At 48.4% G+C, this 23,289-nt stretch overlaps 1 protein-coding gene across 2 annotated transcripts in view; it reads right to left on the reverse strand.

The window, feature by feature from the left end:
- Positions 1-23,289, reverse strand: part of TEX10 (testis expressed 10) — a 591,356-nt gene that overhangs the window by 291,625 nt on the left and 276,442 nt on the right. For both annotated transcript variants that reach the window (XM_086965321.1, XM_086965322.1), the window contains exon 9: positions 12,027-12,115. In XM_086965321.1, the coding sequence (XP_086821447.1) occupies positions 12,027-12,115 (89 nt within the window). The remainder of the gene's footprint in view (positions 1-12,026; positions 12,116-23,289) is intronic.

Raw genomic sequence — 23,289 nt, forward strand, 5'->3', positions numbered from 1 at the left:
CAGCCTGTGAATAGCGCCGTCTGTGGAGGCGCGCTGTCCGTCATATAAATAATTAATTAAGAAGGGAGCCTACCCCTTATTGCCGCCGATATCCCCGCCGCAGCCCGAGGAGTGTTGGCGCTGCCTTGCGCTGGTTGTACATAGGCGAAATCACCGCCGCGGCCCGGCGCTGCCGAGGGGACCCCTACCGCTGTGGGCATCGTCGCGGCGGCCCCCAGGACCAGGAGAGGGCCGCCGAAGTGAAGGAAGGGCCGCACTCGGCCCTGAGGCCGCCGACTCCCGCATCACGTGACGGGGGCGCCCGGCCGCGTCATTGGCCGCGCCCCCGTCCTTGCCGCGCAAGGATTGGCTGCCCAGTCAGGCAGCAGGAAGAAGCCCGCGGAAGCTGCCGAAAAAGCCCCGGGTTCCCGTGAGGCAGAGGGAACCCGGGCGAAGCCAACGGAGGTGTTTCGGGGCTCCCGTGGTGAAGAGGGAGTCCCGATTGAGTCGGCAGCCAGAGAAGAGGCCGCCGTAAGTGAGGAGGGGGGGCCTCGAGGCAATGGATCGGTGCCTGGTCCGCCTCCTCAGCAGCCAGCCAATGCTGAAGACCGGAGCGGGAGGCCACCCCGCCGGTGAGTGCCCCGGGCCGGAGGGAGGGGCCCGGGAGGAAGGAGGAAGAGCGCCGGTGGCGGCGGGGCTCTCGTGAAGAGAGGAGCCCCGCGCGAAGGGCGACAGCTGCCTGCAAGAGGGAGAGCTGAGAAGCCGGGGGGGCCCCGGTTGGACAGGGAAGCCCCGCGATTGTGAAGGAGCTGGGCGGGAGCCTCCCCTGCACTAGGCCCCCACCCCCAAAGGAGCCGGCAGCCTCACGAAGGCCACTTTGAAGTCCCGGGTCCTCGTGAGAGAGGAGGGACCCGGGGAAGCAGAGGAAGAGCCCCGCCTGTTCCCCGTGCCTGCCGCCAGCTGACCGTGGTGAGGAGAGAGAAGTGTAGGGACTGCGAGGCATTTGAGCAGTGTCTTCCCTGGCCGCATAGACGTTGGGAACCGCCCAGCCTGCAGTCCGTGATCCAGTGTGGGGAGGGCCCCGCGACGCAAGTGCTATGCGGCAGGGGCCTCGAGGCACAGTGTCGGTGCCTGGTCCCCCCCCCCCTGCAGAGGAGACCCCAGAGGACGCCTGCAGAACCTACCCAGCCCCACAGGAGCCATCGAGGAGAGCCCGGTGAGTGGGGCCTACGCTTAACTGTGTGGGGGACAGAGAGGGCAACGGGGTACATTGCCGGTGCCCGCCCCGGGGACTGGGTTACTTTATCAGGCGTCCCGTCTGGCAGAGGGCACCTGCAACTTGAGCACGAGAAGTATTGAACTGCCCTAAATCGCCTGCACTTAACTGACCTACCAGGCCACAAGGGAGCGAACCGATTGCCCTTATTGAATATTTTGGGGTAGAGAGCCTCATTCCCCCTCATTGCAAATATGAGTTCCTACTGTATGGGTTGCCCTGAGGTCCCCAGTTATTAAGGAAGCCTGAGGAAGGAAATGTCTAAGGGAGCCTAGAAGTATAGGGGTGCCAATGGGTGTCTGCTGAATGTTCCCTGCTCGTGCCAAGGCTTGATACGCAGAGCAAGGGGATATGCCTAATGAAATGCACATTTTTACCTGTTGCCTGACGTTCCCTTGATTTAGGCCTGCTCCGGCCGATGTTTGATACCCCTAGGTTATGGTAGAGGAAGCCTTCCTGTTTTATTACCGGTGTTCCTGGTCCAGAAGTATGGCCCCTACCTGATGTTAATGCTGGGTGTTCTACCTAATGTTTTCTTTCCCTAACAGGGGTTGGGTTGGTGTTAATGTGCATGATGGTTAACTATGCTAATGTAGAACTTTTGCAATTACAGCCTTCCCTAAGGATGAGAGCCTGAGTTGGCCCCGCCAGATTGGCCCCAGGTCTAATGTTCATCTAACCAACCTTTTTCCTTGCAGCATGGACTATGGACTCAACCCTTTTTGTCCCATGTAAATAATCCCCCACTGAAGTACGTGGCTCTGGCGCCAGTTGGCGCCTTGTTGTGATTACCAGTGTATTTTTCCTTTTTACCTTACAGGTTGGAGATATCACTAAACTTCTTCTTTTCCAACCAAAGGTGGAGTTGCGTCTCTTTTGTAGTGTGCCTGGTGTGTCGTCTGTGGGTGCTGCGTGAATGCTTCACATGTCCTCGAAGTTTGGCCTGCCCGCTTGATGCCATGCTACCACCTTGGAGATTTGGGTAACCCCCATTTCTTACAGGTATCTATACCATTTCTTACAGGTATCTATAGTAGCTTCCAGATATTTTTGTGTGTGGGACGGTTGTAAATGCGATTTTGGGTAGTTTATCGAAAAACCTAGGCTGTGCAGCAGCTGAAGTGTTTGTGACGTGTCTCTTTCACATTGTTCGTAAGATTTTGCTTGTATTAGCCAAATGTCTAGGTACGGGAACACATGGATGTGTTGCCTCCTGAGATGTGCAGCTACTGTCGCTAAGCATTTTGTAAACACTCTTGGAGCCGTGGTTACCCCTTGTTGTAGCAGGGTGATGTGTTCTTTGGACATAGGACGGTGTCTGGGTGGTATGTTTGGTGGAGTAGAAGTGAGTTCTAGGCAATAACCATACTGGATAATTGGTCTCACCCACCTGTCCGTGGTAATTGCATTCCAGACTGGAGGGAATTGTTGGAGTCTGCCTCCGACCGGTGTTAGATTGTCTGGAGGTAGCGTGATGAAGTCACTGTTTTGCGGCAGTGGTGGCTCTGGTGTTATTGCCTCCACGTCCTCTTCCCTTGTTATTGTAACCCCTATAACCTCCTCTGTTGGAGTTCTTGTTAAAGGAACCTTGGGTGTTGCCTTTGTATGTAGAGGAGGTCTGAAGTATTGCCTCGTGTAGCTGCTCTGTATGAGGAGCGTCGAAAGTAACCTCTGTGTTGTTGAAACTGCAATACACCCATTGATTTTGCAGTTTCTGTATCCTTCATTTTGTCTAAAATGGTGTCGACTGCAGGGCCAAAAAGGAAGTCTTGATTGACTGGTTGGTTAAGAATGGTGGACTGCACCTTATTCTTAAAGCCAGAAATACGCAGTCATGCGTGTCGTCGTAGTAAGACACTAGTGTTAATGGACCTGGCTGCAGTGTCAGCTGCGTCAAGAGCACATTTGATGGAGGCGTTTGTAATACATTTTCCCTCCTGTAGGAGGTCATTAGCTTGGGCTTTGAAAGGCTCAGGCAGGTGTTGCATTAAGCTTTCAAGCTGGTCATAGTGTGCTCTGTCATAACGAGCTAGTAGAGCTTGTGTATTTGCAATTCTCCATGAATTGGAGGCCTGTGATGCTACCCTTTTACCCGAGGCCTCTAGTATTTTGGACTTCTTATCAGGAGGAGGAGGAGGAGCTTCTCCTGTTGTCTGTGAGTTGGCCCTTTTGCGTGCATTAGCCACTACCAGTGAATCTAATGGTAACTGACCTCTGATATAAGTAGGGTCTGTAGGGGCCGCTCTATATTTCTTCTCAATCCTGGCATTGATTACGCGTGCCCTGGCTGCATCTTTAAATATATCAGGCACATGTTTTAATACCCTTTTCAGCATAGGAAGTGTTCTGACATTTTTCTCTGAAGTAGGGAATGTGTCAAATAAAAAATCTTCGTCTATAGGGTCATTGTGCGTGTATAAGTTGTGGTACTGCGCTGCCCTATCTATTAGCTGGTTGAAGACAATGGTGTCCAGTAGGGGACGGCTTTGTTGGGTATGAGATGTCAGGGATGGGATGCGTGTCATATGGATCAGTCGGCTCCTCCCATGGTTCATTTTGAGAGTTAGGATCCTCTGGATAGTCATAATAATGCTGAGGATCTTCCCCTGTGTCGCCCTCATTGTCCCCCGAGTGAGAAGGAGAGTAAGGAGCAAAAGGCGCAGTAGGCATAGTAGGGTAGAAAGGAATGAAGGGTCTAGAGGGAGAAGTCCCAAAGTCCTTCTTCACAGGAATGAGGAAATCAGAGTCCGTGTCCAAAGGCCTCTTCTTCCTGTGTAGGATTGTGACTTTACCAGTCTCAGGATTTATATAGATTTTTGCCTGATCGCCTGATGGGTCTGGATGGAAGAGTTCTTATTCCACTGTCCGTGGCTGCGTCTTTGCCTTCTTTGGCTTAGTCTTTTTGGGATCGACTATGGCCTCCGGGTCGATAACCTTTTTTGGTTTGACGACTTTCGGTGCCTTATTGCTCTTTCTCGGCTCGGCCCCTTCGCCCGGGTCGACGAGTGATTGCGGATCGACCGGGTCTTTAGGTTCAATACGCTTTTTGTGCTCAACAGGTTTTTTAGGATGACTGTCTTTCGTCGAGTCGATGACTTTTTTCGGATTGACCGTCTTTTAGGAGCACTTGTCTTCGGTTTGATGCCTTTCTTTGGTTTGGTAACCTTCTCTGGCTGGACCACAGGCTTTGGTACGGTGCCCTTTGTGTCGGAGACCTTCTTCGGTTCGACGACCTTCGGCAGCGCGGCCTTCTTTGGGTCGACTGCCTTCTTCGGGTCAGCGCCCTTCTTCGGGTGGGCGCCCTTCGGGTCAGCGGTCTTCTTTGGCTCGGCGCTTTTTGGCTTGACGGCCTTCTTGGGTTCGGCGCCCTTTGGCTCGACAGCCTTCTTTGGGTTCGGCGCCCTTAGGCTGTACGGTTTTCTTCGGTTCGACACCCTTCGGGTCGGTGACCTTTTTGGGTTCTAGAAGCTTCTGAGGGATAATGTTACTTGGACCTGGGGTCTCTGAAGGCTTAGTCTTTGGTTTCGGAGCCGAGCCGGACGGCGGGGCTGCTGAATGTTTGTTCGGATCTTGGCTAAGGCCTTTAGGCGATGCCTCGACCGGAGCCTTCGGTAACGGGGTAATCGGTGTCAGGGGCAGTCTACTCACGGTTTGCCCCGGTGGGATCTCGTCATCTGAGTCCGAGTGGTCCTCGACGGTGACGATCTCTAGATCCCAATCTGCCGCTTCTGGAAGTTCCTGGTCATCATCGAAGATGTTGTCTGCTTCCGGTGCCTGTCGCTGCATCTCTTGCCAAGCGGCCCGTCGAATCCGGATGCTTTTCTTCGAACGGAATTGGGCACAGGCTGGGCAGGTTTCTTCCTTGTGGTCTGGTGATAGGCACTTGTTGCATACTGAGTGTTTGTCAGTATGTGGGAACATGGAGTGGCATTGTGGGCACCTTTTGAATGGGCTCCTTTCCATCGACAACAGGCCCACGTGGCGTCGGAAAGGCCCAACAGTCCGCATCGATGACCGGGTCGAGATGGAAAGTTCAATCGAGCCAAGAAGTACCGAGCGAGAACAATACTGTCGAAGGCCTTTTGGCCTTTAGAAAAGTTTAGTTTTGATTCCGAAGTTGGAGTATAGGAATAACATTCTAACCCAATGGCGGAAAAAAACAATCTGAGGATGGAGAAGATGCCCATGCACACTGTAGTCCAGGGGAGGAGTCACCTATCTCGTGATACTTCGAAGACTCTTCCAGGACAACAAGATGCAATCATCCGGACCCAACACTAGGCGGCGATCTATACGCAGATATGAATTCAGCAATGGCTAAAAACAATCTGGGGATGGAGTCGATGCCCATGCGCACTGTAGTCCAGGGAAGGAGCCACTGCAGCAAAGATGGAGTGTAACACCGTGAGTGATGACCATGCTAAGAGTGATTAGGAGTGCTGCAGCCGCTACAGGCGCCGGGGAGGAGGGCGGGCGATATGAATGTCAGCAGCCTTACATGCCAAGAACAGATGAATACTGGTAAGTAGCATATTCGGTTCGAGGCATGTGGGCTGCTGAATTCATATCTGTGCATAGAATACATAGCAGTCCCTCTATTAGCGGCGGCCGCCTGTGCCAGCTGCAGCAGTTTGAAAAAGTGTTTTTAGAACAGCCTGCCCTACAGCTGCCTGCTGTTTGGAGTGCACATCTACACAGTAGTGTTTTGTAAATGTGTGTGTGGTAGACCATGTGGCTGCTCTACATATGTTTTCTAAAGGAATATTTCCAAGGAAAGCCATGGAGGCCCCCAACTTTCGGGTGGAGTGGGCCCGTGGGGGGACCGTTAAAGTGCGCTTGGCTTTTTCATAGCAAATTTGAATGCACTTAACGATCCACCTGGCTATACCTGCTTTGGAAATGGGGTTGCCCTTCTGTTGTGGCGAAAAGGCAACAAACAGTTGCTTCGTTTTCCGAAAATCTTTAGTCCTATCAATGTAGTACATTAACGCTCTTTTGACGTCCAGTGTATGGAGCATCCTCTCCGCCACTGACTCAGGATTTTGGAAGAACACAGGCAGTTCAATAGTTTGATTGATATGGAACTGTGAAACTACCTTGGGAAGAAATTTAGGGTTAGTGCGAAGCACCACCCTGTTGGAGTGAATTTGTATGAATGGCTCTTGGATTGTTAGTGCCTGGAGATCACTAACGCGTCGCAGTGATGTAATCGCTATCAGGAAAGCCACTTTCCACGTCAAGAACTGAATCTCGCAGGAATGTAGCGGCTCAAAGGGCGGACCCATCAGTCTGGTGAGGACCACATTTAGGTTCCACTCAGGAGCTGGCGGGGTCCGGGGAGGAATGACTCGTTTGAACCCCTCCAGAAAAGCTTTAATGGCAGGCACTCTGAAAAGTGAGAGATGCTGCCTGTTTTGCAGATAAGCTGCTATTGCGGACACATGTATACGAATGGAAGCATAGGCCAGATTGCATTTGTATAGATGTAACGGATAACAAATGATGTTGTGAGTAGATGCGTCTAGTGGGTTGATGTTGTGGTCTGCACAATAAATGACAAACCGCTTCCATTTCGCCGCATAGCATGCTCTAGTGGTGGGCTTTCTTGCCTCCCTTATGATATCCATACAGTCTGGAGGCAAATTGAGGTAGCCAAATTCTAAGACCTCAGGAGCCAGATCGCCAGGTTGAGCTGTTGCGGATCTGGGTGCTGAATGTCGCCATGGCTCTGCGTCAAAAGCCTGGGTGTGAGGTGCAGCCTTTGATGCCTGACCAGTTCATCCATATCGCATTGCCCTGCGACTGTGGGTGTGGAAACCTGGTGGCAAAGCTTCGGCATTTGGTGTTTTCCTTTGTGGCGAACAGGTCTATCTCTGGATGACCCCACTGCTGGAAGTACGGGTGGAGAACTGATGGATGTATCTCCCACTCGTGCATTTGGTGGCTGTACCTGCTGAGCAGGTCCGCCATCTGATTGTCCTTGCCTGGGAGGTGTTCTGCCATGAGGAAGATGTTCCTCTGAATGGCCCACTTCCACATGCTCTGAGCCAGATGAGACAACTGTGGAGAGTGTGCTCCGCCCTGTTTCTGAATGTAGTACATGGCTGTCATGTTGTCCGTCCGGATCAACACGACCTTGTTGCACAGATGTACCTAGAATGCTTTCATCGCCATGAAGATAGCCATCAGCTCTAGAAGGTTGATGTGCATCCTCTTTTACTGCGTGGTCCATAGTCCCTGCACAGTGTAGCGGAGTACATGTGCTCCCCAACCCTGGAGAGAAGCGTCTTTCGTCAGAATGATCTGTGGCACAGGCTCCTGGAACGGTCGTCCCTTGCAAAGGTTTTGTGGATTCCACCAATGCAGAGAGTTGTATGCACGACCGGTTACCAACACTAGGTCTTTCAACTGTCCGTGAGCCTGATTCCACCGACGTGCTAAGCACTCCTGAAGCGAACGCATATGGAGTCTCGCGTGCAGGACTATGAAGATGCAGGAGGCCATCATGCCTATCAACTGCATGAACACTCGTGCCTGAAGCGAGTGTTGAGGACTGAATTTCTGGATCAGCGATTGAATGCTGCTGATCCTCACTGAATGTGACTGTGCTTTGGCCGCCAGAGTGTCCATTGTCGCGCCCAGATACTGCTGTATGTGGGCGGGCTGAAGGTGGGACTTTGGGTAATTCAGTGAGAATCCCAGATCGTGAAGAAGGTGAATGATGTGAGACATGTGCGCGGCACACTGCTGGGCCGACTTTGCCTGGATAAGCCAGTCGTCCAGATAAGGGTAGACGTGAATGTTCCGTCTCCGCAGGTGTGCTGCCACTGTCGCCAGGCACTTTGTAAACACCCTGGGCGCCGTCGTCACTCTGAAAGGGAGGACCATTGAATTGGTAATGCCGATTTTGAATGGTGAATCTGAGGTATTTTCTGTGTGACGGGTGTAGCGGAATATGAAAGTATGCATCCTTCAGATCTAAAGTTGCGAGGAAATCTCCCTGACTAAGCAACGGTAGGACCTGCTGCAGTGTTAGCATGTGAAAGTGTTCTGATAGAATGTACTGGTTGAGGGGTCTGAGGTCCAGTATGTGTCTGAGGGACCCGCCCTTTTTTTGGGATCAAGAAGTACAGTGAGTAAACTCCTGTGCCTCTTTCTTCCATAGGCACGAGCTCGATTGCTCCTTTTTGCAGCATGACGAGTACCTCCTGCTGCAATAAGTGCAAATGCTCTGTGGACATAGGACGGTGTCTTGGGGGTATGTTGGGTGGAGTGGATGTTAACTCCAGACAATAACCGTACTGGATAAGCTTTGTGACCCACCTGTCTGTGGTGATGGACTTCCAGACTGGCAACAACTGTTGGCGTCTCCCCCCGACCGGTGTTGCATGATCGGGGGGCAGTGACAAGGTGTCACTGTTTGTTAGTGGCGGAGGACCTGGAGCGGTTTGGTGTATGTGGTTTATCCTCCACCTTTATTGTACTGTGTTTGCTGGGACAGCTGGCCTCTGGAAACACCTCTATTGCCTGAGCAACGAAAAGAACCACCCCTGAACTGCTGCGACTGGAGAGCCCCCATAGACTTTGCAGTCTCAGTGTCCTTTTTGATTTTTTCTAAGGTGGTGTCCACCTCTGGGCCAAATAAATGATCAGGGTTTACTGGCTGATTTAGAAGGGTGGTCTGTATCTCTGGCTTGAACCCGGAGATTCTGCGCCAGGCATGTTGCCTCAACATGACACTAGTGTTAACGGCCCTGGCCGCTGTGTCCGCTGCGTCCAGTGCACATTTGATAGAAGCATTTGAAATGAGCTTCCCTTCCTGAATGAGCATCTCAGCTGCCTCCTTATATTCATCTGGCAGGTGCTGTAACAGGGTATCCAGTGTGTCGTAATGGGCCCTGTCATACCTGGCTAAGAGTGCCTGAGTGTTTGAAATGCGCCAGATATTGGCCGCTTGAGCTGCCACCCTTTTCCCTGATGACTAGCACCTTAGATTCTTTATCAGGGGGAGGAGCATCACCCGTTGTTTGCGAGTTCGCCCTCTTCCGGGCATTAGAAACAACAAGAGAGTCCAACGGCAACTGTCCCTTAATGTAGGTAGGGTCCCCAGGTGCCGGTTTGTTTATACTTTTTCTCAATCCTGTTTCAAGACACCCTTCAGCATAGGCAGAGTCTTGACAGTCTTCTCTGAGGTGGAAAAGGTGTCAAACAGAAAATCCACTTCAATAGGGTCAGCATGGAGCTGGACATCATGATTTTTGGCTGCCCTCTCAATAAGTGCATTAAACGCCGCTGAATCCTCAGTAGGCAAAGTTATTACAGCATACACATGAGTGTCTAGGGCAGTGTGTGGGTCCCCTGGGTCAGCAGCATCTGCCCATTGCTCATTATGATCTTCTGGATCAGTGTCCACAGGATAGTTGTATTCTTCATAGTCACCTTCCCCTGGGTCTACATCCGAATAACTGGGCAGACATCTTGGCCACTTGGAGATATAGGTTCCACAAGAACAGGCGTCGAAGTAGAATCCTTCTTATTTTTCAATGGGATTCTATACGACTCCATAGGCTGTTCCGGGGCGAACTTTCGTTTATAGATAGAAAGTCTGCCTGTATTGGCATCGATGAACTGTTCCTGTTGCTCTTCAAGCAAGGGTTGTCGATGCTTTGTGGCCCGTACCACAGTTGTGGGCTTCGGCCCCGTGGACACCTTCTTGGGCGCTTCGACGGCCACCTTAGGGACGAAGGCCTTCGGTACCACTTTCGGCAGCAGCGTGAAGTGGATGGGCGCCGGCGTCTTCTGAGGTTCATCGGCAGGCTTTGAAGGTGAAGTATCCTTTGGTCCAACAGCCGAAGCCTTGTCCTTAATGCGCTTCAGTGATTCCGTCACCTGCTTGGAGAAGGAGGCGGACGGCCGCGTTGACTCGAGGGAATCCCTCGAGCACCGTCAGGTGTGGACTCGAGGGTTGTAACACTTTTAGCCTTGTCCGGTCGACGCGTAGGCTCCAGAACCTTCTGAGCACCTAGTCATTTGTCGGTGTCGACTGTATTCGGTGCCGATTTTTTTGGGTCGACGTCCTTGACCTGTGCTTTCGGCGTGCCAGGCTTCGGGTCGATTACACTTTTATGCTTCGTCGGTGCCGACAGTTCCGTGGACTTCGAGCCGACCAAAGCAATACGCACTTTTGGTTTCGATTTCGCCTCAAGTGCTTTGGGTTGCGTAGACAACGAAGCTTTCTCTTTCGGTTTCGATTTTGCAACCTGCGGCTCTTTAGAAATGTCCGAAGCCGAGCCCGAGGGCGGAGCTGTAGAACTTAGTGGAAGATCTTGGGTAAGGCCATGTGGCGATCCCTCGACCTGAGCCTTATGAAGTGTCTTGGCCCCAGTATCAGTTTGTGGGCCTAGCTCCTCGCTTGAGCTATCTTCCATGGCCCCAAAGGCACCATCGTCGTCTCCTACCTCGCCGACGACGTCTTCCGCATCGAGCATCTCAACATCAGCGTCATAGCTGGAGTCGATCTCCGATGCGGGATCAGACAGGTCCTGTCGAGCCTCCCGCTCTGCTCCCTCTTCATCCTCGGCATCGACGATGTTCACCGGGTCAGGTGCCGTCTGCTGGACTTCCTTGCGCGCTGCGCGTCAAAGTTTAATCGTACTCTTGGATCGAAAACGGGAACAAGCCATACAGCTGGCTTCATCGTGATCAGGCGACAGGCACTTGTTGCACACCGGGTGGACATCGATGTGAGGATATTTGGAGTTGCACACGGGACATCTTTCCATGATGGTTCGTTGATAAGGCCTCTGGCGTCGACCGGGCCTTCAGTGCCGAAAAGCCACGCAGCTCTTCTGGATGTTCGGCTCAGGAACTGAGCTGGAACAGAACTGGGCACCGATCGCAAGACAATACCGATGATAAACTAAAGGCCTTTTGGCCAAAAGAAAGTTTTATATCGATTCCGAACTTGAGTGAACCAATATGCATCTGAACCCAATGGCAGAAAAAAACAATCTGGGGATGGAGTCGATGCCCATGCGCACTGTAGTCCAGGGGAGGAGCCACCTATCTCGTGATACTTCGAAGACTCTTCCAGGACAACAATGTGCGATCATCCGGACCCAACACTAGGCGGCGATCTATGCACAGATATGAATTCAGCAGCCCACATGCCTCGAACGGATACAGGTTCACTAAAATTGAGTCTGGGGCCTAGGTGAAAACTCTGAGTGATTGTCAGGGGCGTTGTGCAGGGTAGGCTTCTATACTCATGCCCGGAGCAGCTGTATCAACGAGGCAGTGACCAGTTGAGGCTAGAGCCTAATCTCCTTTGTGGAGGATGATGCAGATTATTAGTTCTTTGAGAAACTTAATATTGGTGGCTTCCATTTTTATTTTATTTCTCCGCTACTTTCTCCTTTTCTATTTAAGGCCCATCAATGACCGACAAGATAGCACAAAGTGCAATAATCTGGCAAAAGAAATGCCTTGCATTTGTTAATAAATATATGTAAATGGTTTTTTTTAGTCGCAAAATGATACTGCTATTCATTTGTATTCATTACATAGGTGAAATTACAACTGAAATGGAATTTAGATTACATTGCCCACATATATGGTCAAATTACTGTACAATTATCACCATGTTTGACCGGATGCAATTGTACAATACAGACTTGCTTCATCATAGTAGTGCAACATTTTTAAAGTACATTGATGATGTGTATACACAAAATAAGACATTTGAACTTATCATGGTAAATATGGGCATTACCTGCTAGAGTTGAGAACAAAAAGCTGAAATAATCCACATCACTCATTATGCTGCTATCCACTGAACTCGTCCACCCTGAAAACGTAGATCTACAACAAAAAAGCAGTAGATTATGAAAAATCAAGTGACTCAAAACTTTTCTAAAGTGACTTAAAAGATGGCTTAAAACCAGCATCTACATTTATTCCAAATTAATACAAAACTGTTTTATAGATGGATTATATAAACTGATGTTAGAGAACATTTATGTTTTAATAAAGTCTAACAAAATCACTAAATTAAATTAACATGAAATCCAAGCATTACAGAAATTCTATGATCAATATGTAATTTTGATAATGGTGGGAATATTTATGTGATTAATATTAGAGATTATTATTTGGTAGCTTTGAATTCTATGTCCGGGCTGGAGGCGAGGATTACGCCTTCCCTCTTCACTTTTATTAACAGCAGTCAAAACAACATATAACAACTACATTCCCCATGAAACCTTGGGAAAAAGTAGTAAGAAACAAAATTGTCTAATCAGAAGCAGACTTGAATCCTCCAATCAGGGGCATTGCAAGCCAACATACTCTGTCCCCACTGGCTTCCCATCCTCTTTTTTCGCCTCTGCGCAGCCGAGAAGTGTTTTTGCTCCCTTTCATAATGCGCTGTGTTAGGTTTAACCTTTATTGCACTTTAATGTAATTATTTTATACATGCTATTTAGAACATTCCTATTGTGGTAGTTACTTGCCTACACGCTTTTAAGAACGCTTTTATTGCAGTAGTTACTTGCCTTTTGTTGTATGAGTGCTTCGCGCCGTCATGCGTTTCCTTCTACCAGGCAGCTCTGCCACATCTTTGCACACTTCCTTCATTTTTTCATTTCAATGTTTTCTGACCGAGGGAACGTTTCCGCTCCTACGCGGTCTCCTCTGCCTGGTTCTGAGGCTCAGCGCAGACCTCCAGCCGCCAGGGGGAGCCAGAGGCTGCAACGGGGATGCCTCTGGATCGAACGGCACGCCGTAGTTTTCCACGAGTTGTGTGTGGCCTGAGGGAGACGTCCAACAGCTGTAAGATTGTGCCGCTGCCCGCTAATCGGCCGATCTGCGTATAATAATACTTACTTACGCTCTGCTGCCTACTTTGACACTTTCAATAATAACCAGGCAGCAGTCTGTACTTTGTGTCTAACGCCCTTAAAATACTTTTTCTTGGGTCGGTATTCAGGGCGCAGCACTTTGTGGGGATTTACCCAGGCCACAGTATTTTCTTTGACCAGGCTCTCTCTCCCCAGGACAGTGACCCATAAAATCAGAGTTTTTCTCACACTACATCGGTTAGCTGACACCCAGCCAGTGCTAAGCAACCTTAAACAGGCTGCAGGTCCGCCACCCAGACCTTTTCCTCCATACCTCAGTAAGTCCCAATGATGGAAGCGGACTACAAGAAGGACTCCCAAGTGGGGGATAACACCCTGGCAGACCTCTCTTGGGACGACAAATTTTATGATGCAGTAGACGCATCTATTTACAGAGCTGTGCAGGAGGCCATGACTACCTGGAGGACAGACTGTCCAGTAAAATTGACCAAGCTTTAGCACGACTAACAGCCCTGCCCACTTTGCCTGCTCCCCAAACTGGGCTCCCAGACGCTATCATCCCCCCATCTGATCGTGCCCCACCCAAGTGGGCCAGAGACACGGGGTTGATCTACAAATGTTCGATAGGCTCAAACAAGCCTTTCTAGCTACCCAGCTGACACTGGCAGATAATCCAGTGCCCCCAGGCGATGCTACTCCTCTAGACAATGCAGGTGACGCCGACTCTGAACAAGGCTCTTCCAGACCATGGCTCCCCTCCCAACCATCCCAGGATACTACCGACATGTTGGATGCCGAGGACATTATTCATCCCCGCTCTTCTGAATGGGCCCCAGCGGATAAGGTTGCCATGAATGTGGCGTTGCGTATTCGCAACCCCATGGGGAAGGAACCCCGCACCTGCTTGTGAGCAAAGTGTCCTAGACCCTCCAGTGACGGTAAAGTAGCTCTCACACCAGAGATTCACACAAGAATGGCCACATTCCTGCAAAAATTTGTGAAAGACCCAAAGATGGGAATAAACAGACAGGTCCTGGCGGGCATGCCAGGACAAGTTACTGGACACCTTAGGCCCCCTCACAAAAATTCTGGACATGGCCAAAGAGACCGTACTGACAGGGTCCCTAATCACCCTGGAGGCATTTTCAGGTTGGGCACAAAGGGCCATAGTATTTTTGGCTAACACCAATTGTGCCCTTTCCACAGAGTGTTGTCGCTCCATCCTCATCAAGGTGGACCGCTGGTTAGGGGATCTTGCGGATTCAGATGCAGGGGCGGTGGCTAAGGGGGACTCTTTGGCGAGCTTTTGTCAAGGAGCTGGTAAAGTTTGTGAATACTTCCACCTCCCTTGACAAGGCCCAGTCATTGATTAGGAAAGTCTCTACCCTGGTTTACCGCGGGCCGGTCGAGGTAGGGGCCACTAGATCGGCTGCACTTCCAACCAGCTCCCTCCAGAGGGACAAGGCCGCAGACAGGGTCAAAACCAGGACCAGCAAGATTTGGGAACTTCTATCCCACAAGAGGTAGGCTTGGCAAGGGGCAAGGATATCGTGGAGCAGCATCTTCATCTAGTACCGGTGAGTGTTTTCGCTTCTTTAAGCTTAAGGTTAGGGGGGGCAGGCAGGGGGGGGGGTTATGGAATTTTTTCAAGGTTTGGACTTTCATCATAAGAGACTCATGGGTACTTCAGGAGGTTCAGGGGTTCCACATAGATTATATAGGTGAACCCTTTCAAGAACCATGTCCCATTCAGTTCTCTTAACAAGAGACCAGTCTGGTAGACCCGGAAGTTTCATCCCTTCTAGCCAGGGGTGCTATCACCCGGGCAACCCTTCATCCACAGGGGTTCATCAGCAACATCTTTTTAGTAGACAAGACAGATGGAGGCCAGTAATCAACCGAGTGGCTAGTTTACCGCCACTTCAAAAGGATGGGATTCATCTCCTCAGGGATGTCCTCCGACCTCTGGACTGAATGGTATGGCTGGATTTAAAAGACTCCTACCTAGTTATCCCAATCTTTCCTCCTCGTCGCCGTTTCCTCCAATTTGTTTGGCGTCACCAGACATACCTGTTTACCGCCCTTCCCTTCGGTCTTATCTCGGCTCTCTGGTACTTCTCCAAGGTCCTCAGACCAGCAGGGGAGTTCCTAAAGGCTCGGGGTATCCGAATGTTTGTATACTTGGATGACATGCTCTTCATGGACGCATGGCCCCAACAACTCTTGCGCCACCACAAAACAGCGATGGATCTTCTTCAGGGTTTGGGTTTCATGGTGAACGAGGCTAAATTCATCCTAACTACCTCACAGACCCTTACCTTTTTAGGCTTTGTGATAGACTCCACTTCTTCCACTCTGTCTTCCAACCAAAAAGATTTCAAAAGTTTGTCACAAATTGAGACGTTCCCTCATCAAACCTCAGATTTCACTCAGACAATTGGCCCGGATTGTGGGTCTTCTCTCTGCCTCCATCAAGGCCATCTTCCTAGGCCCTCTACGTTATCGGGTGCTTCAATGCCTCAAACCAACTCACCTAAGGAGGGGCTGTCCCTTCTCTTACAAAGTACCTCTGTCAGAGGAAGCCCGAGAGATCACATGGCGGTTAGAACACATGGTGGCCGGGAACGGCCTGGCAATATTCAGGTCCGCCCCAGACCTAGTGATAGAATCCGATGCTAGCAGACAAGGCTGGGGGCCAGATGCAGCGAGTTTTCCACAGGAGGATTGTGGTCTCCTCAAGAACGGAGTTACATAACTGCTAAGAACTCCTGGCAGGATCTTTCTCCGTTGGAATTGAGACTCAGTCCAATCTTCGGTCCGCTTAAAGACGGACAATATCTCGGCAGTCCGCTATATCAATCATTTTGGGGGTAAGAGATCCAAAGCCCTTTCGGACTTGGCCGCCAGCTTTTGGCAGTTCTGCCTGGAACATCAGGTGTCCGTCGCGGTGGAGTATCTGCCCGGTCGAGAGAACTTGGCAGCGGACTTACAATCCCACAACTTCAGGAATTCCAGTCTCTGGAAGCTCAATCCAGAGGTTTTTCAGGCCTTGAACGACTGTTGGGGTCCTTTTTCAAAAGACCTTTTTACTTTAAGAGTAGACAATCAATTTCTGCGGTTGTTCAGCTGGGGACCGGATCCGTTGGCAGTGGCCACGGATGCCTTTCTCCAAGACTGGAGTCTGGAACAGGGATATGCATTTCCTCCATTTGCGATAATAACAAGGGCGAATGCAAAGGTCAGGAGACAACGGACGGACAGGGTAATGATCACTCCCCTGTGGAAATCTCGGTTTGGTTTCCAGTTCTTCTAGAACTTTCTTGGGATTCTCCATTCAACTCCCCCGGTTTCCGGCTCTCCTCCTGAGTCCCGGTTGAGACACTCATCCTCTGATTCTAGGGGACTTGTAGCTCATGGCATGGCGGATTACAGGAGACAATGGGAAGTCCCAGGCCCTTTGGAAAAAGCTGAAGTGTTCATGACCAAGGCTTGGGCGGACTGTACAGTCAAGCAGTACAAGTCCGCATGGGGCAGATGGTCCATTTGGTATATGCGACGGGGTCTTAACCCCGTGGATATAGTAGTAGTCCATATACTGAATTTCCTGGCCAATGTAGCCTCAGAGGGTCTCGCTTACAGGTCGATAAATACATTTCGATCAGCCATTTCGGTCGGTCCCATACCACTCAACAACGTGGCAGTTGGAGAACATCCTCTTGCCTTCTACGAGGCAACAGATTGTCCCTTCCTCCGGAAAACCAGGACTCAGCCATTTGGGATGTGAATCAGGTTCTCGACTGGTTTCTGTCCTGGCAACCTAATTGGATTCTCTCGCCGAAAGAGTTGTTGGCCAAAGTAGCCATGCTGCTCTGCCTCATTTCCAGCTGCCGTATCTCAGACGTGAGAGCGTTGGATATCACAGGCAGGATGTTCACACCTAATGGGGTGACTTTCACCCTTCACAGATGGACAAAGTGCCACACAAGCGTGATCAATTATCCGGAATTTCCAGAATCCCTGAAGTTGTGTGTGGTCCGCTGTTTAAAGGCTTATGAGGAATTGATATAGGAATTATATACCCCGGAAGAATGGCAACTCCTTATTGCGTTATGCAAGCCTTTTAAAGCAGTATCTTTCCCCACAATAGCCAGATGGGTTAGGTGGGTTATGCAAGAGGCAGGAATTAGCCTTAAGGATTTTGGAGACCACTCAACCCGAGGGGCCATGGCCTCTAAGGCTTTTGGCTTAGGTACCCGTTTCGAGGACATCCTCAACGCGGCAGACTGGTCTTCGGACTCCACGTTCAAAAGGTTCTACTTCAAGCCTGTGTTGTATATTTTCCTCTTCAAGGTGAAAAAGCTTTTAACTAACATAGTCCTCGCCTCCAGCCCTGACATAGAATGAAAAATGCCCTAGCTATCGTAACGGAAATTTTCAATTTTATTAAGGACTCGGAGGCAAGGATTATCCCACCCTAGAGATTTCCGATATACATTGCCCTCCCCGTATGAGAGTAAGGAAAACCGTTTTAAACACGATTTTGTTTGGAACAGAAATATTATGGGATTGCTTTACTTCTCACTGGTTTTATTCACAGGTTTTGACGTTTCCTTGTCTGAATAAATGATGTTTCCTGGTTTTCTTGTAGGATCTGAAACAAACTAGACTCGTGAATGTGCGCTACCGTCTGACTTCGAAAGAGGATGGGAAGCCAGTGGGGACAGAGTATGCTGGCCTGCAATGCCCCCGATTGGAGGATCCAAGTCTGCTTCTGATTGGACAATTTTTTTTCTTACTACTTTTTCCCCAAGATTTCATGGGAAATGTAGTTGTTATATGTTGTTTCAGCTGCTGTTAATAAAAGTGAAGAGAGAAGGCATAATCCGCGCCTCCGAATCCTTAATAGAATTGAAGCTTTCAGTTACGATAGCTAGGACATTTTTCATTAACTTGGTGATCAAAGGATTATACATGGATGAATTAACAAATGCTCATAACTAGTCATAACTATGATATTACACTACTGTAAGAAAAATCATTGTCCAAAGATTAAAGCAAATATATCATAGTGAAATTTCCGAAAGTTCATGGGAGTTATTTGTTTCACTGAAACACATAAAAAGGAAGATCCCCACCTTGAAGACCTTTTAGCTTTGTAAAACCTTCAGTACTGGAAAAAGGGTATATATATGTTGATATTTTCCATGTCTCATAGGTTGTAACTAGTCTATCTTATTTGGGAGACTAAGGATTTTCTGAACAGCATACAAAATAACCCCCGAGATCTATCCCACTCCTAGTAAGAATGGATGTTAAAAGCCTAAATATATCTGCATACAACAAAATATAGGACTGAAAACTATGTAATTCAACATAAACTAGAGGACAATTAGTTACAATCATTCCTTCAAAGTGTTGCTTGAATTAGGCACATTTGTGTTAAGAAATAACTTTTTTCCACAAAATGAAGTGTACTAGCATATATGTGGAACTGGGATGAGCTCCTGTTTCGCCCATTCCAATGCAAATTTTGCCATGGGTTTGTATGAGGAGGAGAAGGCTTGGGTGAATGTATTGAACACTTCGAAAACATTATGATGATATAGAAAGGCACTGAAATGGAGCAGAGAGAATACCATAACTTTTTATACAGGAATGAATTTAATGTGGTACTGACGGATTACAACCCGCAGAAAATCTCTATCCTCGATACAGAGATTTATGTTGAGAATAATAATGCAGAAATGTGTCTTCACAGAAGAAAAATTGCCACTAATAATGTACTATGCACACATTCAGGTTACCCGAAATCTAATAGAACATACCATATTGGGAACTCCTCAGAGATAAGCTTATGATTTAATAAACATTAAAACTGTGCCAGGGAAGACTACTCTGAACCAATGCAAACAAGAAGCTATTATGATAAGACTCTGAATAAGGATTCGAATAAAACGGATACAGGCGAGTGGGGCCACGCAGCAGAGGCCGGACTCTATTTCCTGTGGGGAAAGTGAGGAGTGGGGCTCCTGTGAGACGAACAACAGGCAGGCTGAAGGCGATCTGGGCCGCGATCCTGGTGGCTCACCTGGGACGAAAGAGCTGATGTACCAGTTGGAGGAGCAGAGCGACGCAACATGAGTGGAGGCGGCCTGGGCTGTTGGTAATATCCAGCTCCCTGACCTATGCCCTGTTTTTGGTGGCTGCAGCATCAACATAAAGGGGACCCCTCTAGAAATACTTGAGGCCAGGGAAAAGAGGGGAGAAAATGAGTGCAGCACTAGAAAGTTCCATCATAGCCTATATACTTTACATATTCGAACATAATTCATGTCCTTTTCTTAAACCTTCAAAACACAGCAATAACACATATGCTTTCCTCGATTGTTCTTTTTCTTATTTATTTATTTTATCATCACTTTTTATCTCTTAGTTTCAACTTATTATATTCTTTTTTTCATCGGGCAGTTTGGACGTAGGAACTATATCTTCCGGAAATCAAAGTATAACAGGCAACCTATACACTGGAGCCAGATAATCTGAAGACTGCATTTAATGGCGGAAGAAAAATCGTTTTTTGAAAATATATATGAGATTATGTGAAGAATTTCGTGTTTGCTCACCTATCTGCCCTGAGTAACTTAAGATGATACCTGCCAATACAACTTCGACCTCACAATATCTGTAAAAGAATTACAGAGGGATTGCTTTTTGGATGCACCGGTCGGACGACAGTATTTAATCCAAAATTGGAGTTTTAATATGGATTTTTATAATCTATTGTACCTTATCCCCTGGTTCTTGTATTGAAGAGTGCGTATCTGCATAGGTCCTGAGGAAAGTGGTTGCAATATACCAAACCCACCGAAACGCGCGTCGACCTGGCGTGGAACTCTATAGAACATTCTGTGGTTCTTACTTTGGCAGAGGCCTTCCCTGCCATATAATATACCTTGATGTGTACAGATACCGGATGTATATGGCTGGTGTGAAAGTGTATGAATCTGAGTGAGTGTAGTATGATAGTATTTATGGTATTCTATAACCAGGGGCGTATATGTTTCTCCCTTTTTTTTAAATTAATTCTGCTTTTGGAATACAAACTTTTTTGATTGATGTATCATGTGGAATTGTGATAAACTATGTAAAAAAGAATATAATAAGTTGAAAGTAAGATAAAAAGTGATGATAAAATAAATAAATTTAAAAAAGACCAATCGAGGAAAGCATATGTGTTATTGTTGTGTTTTGAAGGTTTAAGAAAAGGACATGAATTATGTTCGAATATGTAAAGTATATAGGTTATGAGGGAACTTTCTAGTGTTGGTGGCTGCAGCATCTCCTTGGCCCAGCTGGAGGACTACAATCCCAGGACAGCTGGAGGTGAGGTCGCCGACCCTGCAAGCGGGGGCTCCTTGCTCTACAGAATGGCTGGCGTGCTGGGTACCTCGCCCTGGACTCTCGTCCACACGGGCGAAAGGGGCCCTGCAGCAATGGAGAGCAGGCATGGGATGGGTGGGAGTGCACGAGGCACGGGGGGAAAGACCTGGTGGCAGCGATCTGCCTAGCAGAGTGCCCCTGAAGAGGAGCAGTGGGTGAAACCCTGACTGTGGAGTGGGCCTCTTGGAGGAGGTGCGTATGACCAGAGGGGAGGGGTTGGTTGAGCCTTAAAACAAAGGAGTGACACTGGATCCCCTGACACCCAGTTGCCTGGAACGACACAGGAGGTGCATCACTCCGGAGGTTGGTCACTTGGGAGCCAAGACCAGGGGTGAGAAACCAGGGACCCTGAAGGGCTCAAGAATGGCCCTCACTGTAGTCCTCACTCACATACCATAATGGCGATAAACAAGGAGACTACAATCCCCAGGCAGCGGAAAATGGACCGATACACCTAGGTGGTCACCCCACCAGAGGCATCCCAGTCTCTGCCAGACACAGTCACATTGCTACAAGTGATACAGTTCTCCAGGGCGGTGTTGGAAGACATAATAGGGTAGGTGTGCTATGAGGTCACAGCTCCATAACGGAGAAAGAAAACTGTGGTGCGTAGGTGGAGGAGGTAGTAAAATATCTTTGGGGGGGGTGGGGGTGGGGGGGGTGGGGGGGGTTGAGCTGCATAGCACCAACAGTGATGTCATTTGGCTTATTTAAGAGGCTGAAAACGGGGCATGGTGAATTAACCTAGAGTTTGTGGGATTCCTGGAGGAAGTTGAAGGAGCCAACATGCCAGGGTTCTGTGCTACTTGGCTGAAAAGTATCCTATCCGAAATTCTCCACCTGCTTCATAAACGAAAAAGCAGATCGGGCACCGAGCGCCAAACCACCACCCGGTGCACCCTCCTGACCAATCATAGCGAGGTTCCTCAATTTTCTGGACTAGGACATGATCCTATAGGAGGCAATAAGCTTTAGGCACTCCAACATTACTTTTTTTTAATACCCCTTCCTGCCCCTAGCCACTCAAGATGCCCACTCATATTACAGAAACATAAGTTAAGGCATTAACTTCTCACAAAGGAAATTCCCACGGAAAACCTTATTAATGTACACAAAATGTCAGAACCTTGTAAAGAAACTAACCATCTCCCTTTCCTTCCAACATCCAAGGTTTTCTAAGCAACCGTTTGTATGTTCTTGAGGAAATTACATTTTGTGTTCCACACAGGCATCAATATTAAACAGTTAAACCGCTGGCTTCTTAACTGCTGTTTCATGATGGAGAGCATCCACCTCATTCATATGTCCTATTTTTAAGGAAGATTATTCCAGAGCAAAATTCTGCTCCTAGTCATTCTTTAACAATTAGAAGATTAACCCTAGTCTGCAGAACCACAACTTTAGAAGCATGGCACAGTTCTCAATTCTACTAAATGATGCTTGCTGATTTGTCCTCAACTGGTGATCTCCAACTATCAGCTGATAAAAATTTGAATGGAATCTTGCAAAAGATCAGATTTGTGCTCTTCACAATCCAGGAACTCAGGATATTGATGTTGTTGGATTTATTTGTCATTGCTTACCTTACACCTATGGTGGTGGATGGCTAGAGGAATTTAAATTGTGAAAGTTTTATAATTTGTTTCAATTTGATTGATGTTTTATCGCATTGTAAAATGTTTTGTAAACTGCATTTAATGCGCTTTCTATAAGATTAACAGTAACTTTGAATTGGAAACAGCAGAGGGTTTGCAAAACTGGAACTGGTGTTCCACACCCACCACCCCCTTACCGGAAGCATCTACAGTTCAGTAGAAAAGAGCATATATTTAAAATGTAACACTGTTCTCCTAGCTGTGTTTGGGCCCAAAGGGTTTAGCCACATTTCTGATCCAGTGGCCAGTTGAGTCCATTTAATACAACAGGCTATTTGAATGGCATAAGCTCAAAAGCAGATAGCCAGGGCACATCTTGCAGGCCCAGGGTGTTCAGGTAAATAGGAAAAATGTTTACCTGACTTAGATAAGCTAGCAGATTTCTTGATGTTAAAAGGGGACACCATGGTAACCATTATTTCTACATTAGCAGTGCAGAACAAGGCACAGATCCATTCTACCCCTCCCCTGAGCTCTTGGATGCGTGTCCCTGAAAGAAGGGCCTTAAGATGCAATGGATGTCAGCTATACTCCTCATTCATAAATCGTACCCTCCCCTAACCCTTGCGCTGTGTTGACTCAACTTCTTTCGCCCCAATTAAATGTTACTCTCTGTTAGAAATGGGGATCTCTAGTTGGCTAAGGCTTGCGCCAAAGCCAGGCAGAGACCACCACTCTAGTCAGGGAAAGGGAGTTACACGCCAAAGATAACCCCTGCTCACCCCCTTGGTAGCTTGGCACGAGCAGCTAGGCTTATCTCGGTGGTGATGTGTAAAGCATTTGCACAACACACACAGTAACAACACACAGGCACACCACAAAAGGAACTCCACACAAGGTTATATAACAATAGCCTTTGTATTATAATAAAAACACATTGGATAGTAATCACACAATATACACTGTGCCAACTGGCACGGGCAATATTTACAAGGGATTATTTACACAGGACAGGGCCATGTGGGCCACTGTCAGAATTAGCACTTAGTAAAGATTAGTAAAAAGTAAGAATAAATATGAACTTAGAACACGGCCAGTAATCACTGGCAGACACTATACTCCGCGTCAACCTGTAATATAA

Source organism: Lissotriton vulgaris, chromosome 4_1 (assembly GCF_964263255.1).
Source record: "Lissotriton vulgaris chromosome 4_1, aLisVul1.2, whole genome shotgun sequence".
NCBI classification, from domain to species: domain Eukaryota; kingdom Metazoa; phylum Chordata; class Amphibia; order Caudata; family Salamandridae; genus Lissotriton; species Lissotriton vulgaris.